The sequence below is a fragment of the Quercus lobata genome, chromosome 8 (genome assembly GCF_001633185.2).
Source record: "Quercus lobata isolate SW786 chromosome 8, ValleyOak3.0 Primary Assembly, whole genome shotgun sequence".
Classification (NCBI taxonomy): Eukaryota; Viridiplantae; Streptophyta; class Magnoliopsida; order Fagales; family Fagaceae; genus Quercus; species Quercus lobata.
The window spans coordinates 60,558,658-60,563,939 of NC_044911.1; the positions used below are offsets into that span (position 1 = coordinate 60,558,658).

General features: G+C 38.6%; 1 protein-coding gene across 1 annotated transcript; it reads right to left on the reverse strand.

The window, feature by feature from the left end:
* Positions 1-471: 471 nt before the first annotated feature.
* On the reverse strand, positions 472-2,631 carry LOC115957171. The gene is made up of 2 exons (XM_031075389.1): positions 2,236-2,631; positions 472-2,100 (listed from the first exon to the last, which is right to left on the reverse strand). The coding sequence occupies exons 1-2, from the start codon at positions 2,629-2,631 to the stop codon at positions 472-474; spliced, it is 2,025 nt and encodes a 674-aa protein (XP_030931249.1).
* Between the last annotated feature and the right edge of the window lie 2,651 nt (positions 2,632-5,282).

Sequence of the window (5,282 nt, forward strand, 5' to 3'; positions counted from 1 at the left end):
CCTCACTCCATCCATCTCATTCCTTATTCTCGACTTCACTGGTCGACCTTTGGCCCACAACAATGCTGGATTAGGCAACCACTTTGGCCCCATGGGATCCCTCCACAACGACTGCGACTTAGGAACCACAAATGCATGCTCATAAGTGTTAAGGGCATTGTTCAAACCATAACATGGGTGAATATATGTGGTCGAATCAATATGTAAATAGTCACATACTCTAATTGCATGTGAACACGGGATCCCTATGTTTTGCCATTTCCCACAACTACATGTTCTTTCCTGTAACCGAACTTCATAACTATGGTTTCCCTCTCCTACGCTACACGTGTTGAGTTGGGTAACTACTTGAAATATCAGCTCTTCATTGCTAAATGGCTTGAGATAGTGTTTCTCAGATTTACGCTTATTTCCATCCCACATGAAGAAGGCATATTCATTCCATTTCTTACCCTCTGAGAACTCAAAATGTTATTCTTTGGGCTGGTCGTGGAAATATTGAATAAGTTTGTTCCAAGTGAACTCAACCAACGCGGCAATAGGAAGGCCTCGTGCACCTTTCAGTACACCATTGAAGCACTCTGATATATTGGTTGTCATTGCCCCAAAACGTCTCCTACCATCATGTGACTGGCTCCACATATCCACAGACTCACCTATTAGGTATGTGTATAGAAGATAATCTTGATTCTTTTCCTTGCCATCCTTCCCCGTCACCTTCTTCTTATTCCTAATGGCCTCAATTTCCACCTGCTTAATGGACTCCATTATGGCATCAAATTTCACTACCTGACTAGCATATCTCACTTTCAACGTCGCTGACTTTAGAGTTGAGTTCTGAAAATGGGTGTTGAAGTTGCTAACAACATGTCGAAGGCAATATCTATGAAATACTAGTGTACTTCCATCATCCTTTCTAGGCCAGTTTGCAATGGCATTTTTTATACCGAGATGTTGATCAGAAATTATGCAAATGCCTTCGTTAGGTATCACGTGGCCAATCGTATCTCTGAGGCACTGTAAAAACCACCTCCAACTGGACCCTGACTCACAATCCACAACAGCAAAGGCGAGAGGGAATACCTTGTTGTTAGCGTCGGTTGCCATTGTGACCAACAACTTTCCCTGATATTTACCATACAGATGGGTCCCATCAATACTGATAACCGGCTTGCAGTATTTGAATCCTAATATGCATGGACTGAAAGACCAAAACACATAATGCAACAATATGGCGTCATCTTCATCGGTGGATGTGATACGATAGAACACTTGGGTAGTCGGGTCCTGATCAATATATGCCATTAGCAATTTTTGCAACCTTTGGTAAGACTCTTCCCAATTCCCAAACATCTTCGCAATCGCCTTTTGTTTCGCATCCCATACCTTGTAGTAAGAAGGCTTCTGGCCATTATATTTCGTCTCTATCATAGATCTGAGATGCTTAACTGGGGTAGTGTGATCCTCACATAACTTCTGATAGATGTCTGATGCAATAAAATTACAACTCATCATTCTACCATTATTTCGCACTCCAGTCGGTATACACGTGTGAGGACCCACATACATGGTGACCATCCATAGTTGGTGGAGATCGGGCTTCATAACTGCGCAGACATACCACTTGCATGACTCATGCACGCATTTTGCACAAAGTTTTTTCGTCGTTGACCTAATGATCGTAAAATGTTTGTTTTCCTTGAGGGCACAAGTTGTTAATACGCGCTTCACCTCCTCTTTATTGGCAAAAGTCAACCCTTTGCACAATTTCATCCCCTCTCTCCAAGTAGACACAAATGGCATATCAATATGTGAAGGATCAACCGTATTTTCCCAAGTATTTGCAGAGAATGACAATGCAGGAGGTGCGTAGGCAGGGATTGTGTTCGTAATGTTTTGGACACTAATAACATTGTCTGCATAAGGTTCACTACCATCCAATGTCTCATCGTCATCAATGTCCCTCTCAAAGTCCCCAAGGTCTTTGCCAATCGTGTCTTCATACTCATCTCTATCCACAAAATCTTCACCGTTAATAGCAATATTCTCAACAACATAGTCGTCATCATCATCGTCATCATCATTGTTAATGGAAGTAGTCTCATCAATATAGTCGTCATCATCATCATCATCATCATCGTTGTCGTCGTCGTCGTCGTCATCATCACCATCGGCATGAACATCATCATCCTCTACATGTGTAGAATACTCATATTAAGCATCTGGAACCATAACCTGTAAGCTTGTGGTTGTTTGTTGGATATCCTCTTGCCAGACTGCACGTGGCTCCAACTGTATGTACAACTCAATGTTAGTTACTTCAGCTATTCTCTCCAACTTGTCAAACATGATCTTTACATGTTTGTCTGTTTCTATCGTCATATACTTGTAATTAATCCAGTGCTTCAGGATTTCATTTGGCATACGATAAGTAATTTGTATGTTGTGCACAGCAAGATTCTCACACAACTCTTCCAGGACAATCTTCTTCAATTCGTCAAGGGTCTTCAACCTACGATCAATTTGGGTATAATAGGTCTTTATACCCGGCCCTTCAAATGGCAATCCCTTGTTCGCATTGGCATTCTTAAGCGGACCGCCGTGGTATGGGATTATATCAATTTCAGGCATTGTGCACCTGTTCAAGTCAAGTTACTATGTTAGTTAAATCACATAGTCATAAAGTGGGGGAAAAAAAAGTAATGTGATCTTAAGGCTGAACATATTCAAGTCAGAATTTTCATATGTAATTACTAGTTTTATAGCCATTATGTAACTTGTGGTACCCATGGTTCCTAAGTTTGGCTTCAGAAGAAAATTTGAAACATATCTACTGGAGCAACCCCAAGAGCATCAGTTAATGTTACTTGACACCATACATGTGATGCTATTACTCACATCTAGTTTTATCCAAAGCATTAACAAGTTTTATCCAAAGCATTAATTGATTAATGGCAAGTAATGGCTTGTTCAAGCTTTATGATACCCATTCATTACATTCATTCACTACCCATTTCATACCCAAAATAATGATGAATAAAGTCAAAAAAACTTGTAAGATCATGATAAAAATAAAAGCCTAGAAATGATGAATAAAATTTTGATAACAAAATGGGCAAATAAATACTCAAAAATTAACACTAAAAAAACAAAGTTCTATGATTCACAATATTGGAAAATTAACTAAGTTATGTCAACTATCTATAAAATAAATAGTCAAACTCAACCCACACCCATAGACAACTAATACCCAACTACAATGACAATCAAATAAGCAAACCCTTACCTGAGATATGAATTTGTTGAGAGGGAAGAGCAGTGAGAGAGGCAGTGTGGTGAGTGAGAGTGAGAGGCAATGTGGTGTGAGAGTTATGGGTGAGTGAGAGAGTTAGTGAGGGTGAGAGCTAGTGAGGCTGAGAGACTTGGTGAGGATGCTCTGTTTTTGGGTGAGAAGGCTGGGTGAGTCTGTGAGCACTTGTGTTATACGGGCTGAGTGAAGAGTGTAGTTTTTATAATTTTGCCCAGTGGAACTCAAGTCTTTAAGACTCGAGTTCCTTGAAATTCATCGTCAACTAATTCTTTAGTTCTAATTGTAAGAGTGTAATTTTTTTTTATTTTTTTTTGCCCAGTGGAACTCAAGTCTTTAAGACTCGAGTTCCTTGGAAAATCATCATCACCGATTATTTTAGTTACCAAGATTTTCTCTAAGAAAATCGAGTCTTAAAGACTCGATTTTTGTTTTGTGGAAAACATGTCTTTAAGACTCGAGATCCAAGTGTTTCAAATTGCCAACTCAGTAGCACAAATATTCTGAAAGCGAGTCTTTAAAACTCGCTTTTTAATGTAGATCTCGAGTTTCTAAAACTCAAGATGCTAGTTTCCTTTATACTTTAAGCGTTGCCTAACTTACTACATACTTGTGCCAGTGGTTGCTACTCTGCCCATTCCCTCACCTGGTAAGTATAGTAAGTACCTAACACAAAAACTGTCTTTCCTCAAAACTCGGTCCAAAATACTTCCAAAAGCAACAATAGGCGCTTAAGATGCCAACCAATCAAGCTGGAGGTTTCAGAAATAGTAATATGCAAGTGAAGGCCACAAGTTTGAATCAACCATAGCAATAGCAAAACCCAATAGACATGAAAGACAAGCACCAAAGCATATTATTAAATCTAACAGCTTACAGATCATCAGAAAAATTAGCAAAAACACAAAGTGAATTGACAACCTGAAAGAAATGGCAATTTTCTTATAGTAAATTCATAATATAAATGAATAAACGGCAAAAATAGTCAAATACAACTATTTTTCTTATAGTAAATTATTAGTGTTCCTATGAAACTCGAGTTTCTTGCTGCCTTTTTCACTGCATTTTCCTACGTGACCCTGACAAAAGAAAGAAAAAAAGAAAAACCCAAAGCCACAATTGTTGACTGTGTGAGACAGCCAGCTGTGTGATTGACTGTGTGAGTGCAATCACACAGCCACAATTGTTGACCGTGTGAGACAGCCACAATTGTTGACTGTGTGATTGACCGTGTGAGTGCAATCACAGCCACAATACTGCGTGAATGCATATACTCGAGTAACACGTTGCAATGCACTTGAATACCACAAAATCGAGTTTCATGTGACATTTTTTATGGTACTAACACTCGAGTTTTAAAAAGTGATACATTACAAAATAAACTCGAGTTTCATAGGAACTCCAGTTCCTTCTATAACTTGCTGCCTTTTTCACTGCATTTTCCTACGTGATCCTGACAAAAGAAAGAAAAAAAGAAAAACCCAAAGCCACAATTGTTGACTGTGTGATTGACTGTGTGAGTGCAATCACGAGTAAAATCACACAGCCACAATTGTTGACTGTGTGAGACAGCCACAATTGTTGATGACTGTGTGATTGACCGTGTGAGTGCAATCAGACAGCCACAATACTGCGTGAATGCATATACTCGAGTAACACGTTGCAATGCACTTGAATACCACAAAATCGAGTTTCATGTGACATTTTTTATGGTACTAACTCGAGTTTTAAAAAGTGATACATTACAAAATATTTCTTAAAACACTAATAATTTCAAAAAATAGTGATATTTAGCTATTTTTGCCTAAATAAACAATAGTCAAACTCAGCAAATCACAGTACTGGTGTTATGCTTCATTTTCACTTGGGGTTCAAGGTTCAACAACTTAATCAAATATACCAAGGTCTCATTACTATATGCTCAAACTAAATATCAAACCAATTCTAATATACTCAAATTGTGCTAAAAAAGAAA

Bases quoted from the DNA above. Each gene is read 5' to 3' on its own strand.
- LOC115957171 (XM_031075389.1), bottom strand. From the start codon at position 2,631: ATGCCTGAAATTGATATAATCCCATACCACGGCGGTCCGCTTAAGAAT. The intron at 2,101-2,235 runs GTTATGGTTCCA...TATATTGATGAG, and splicing joins AAACAACCACAAGCTTACAG to ACTACTTCCATTAACAATGA.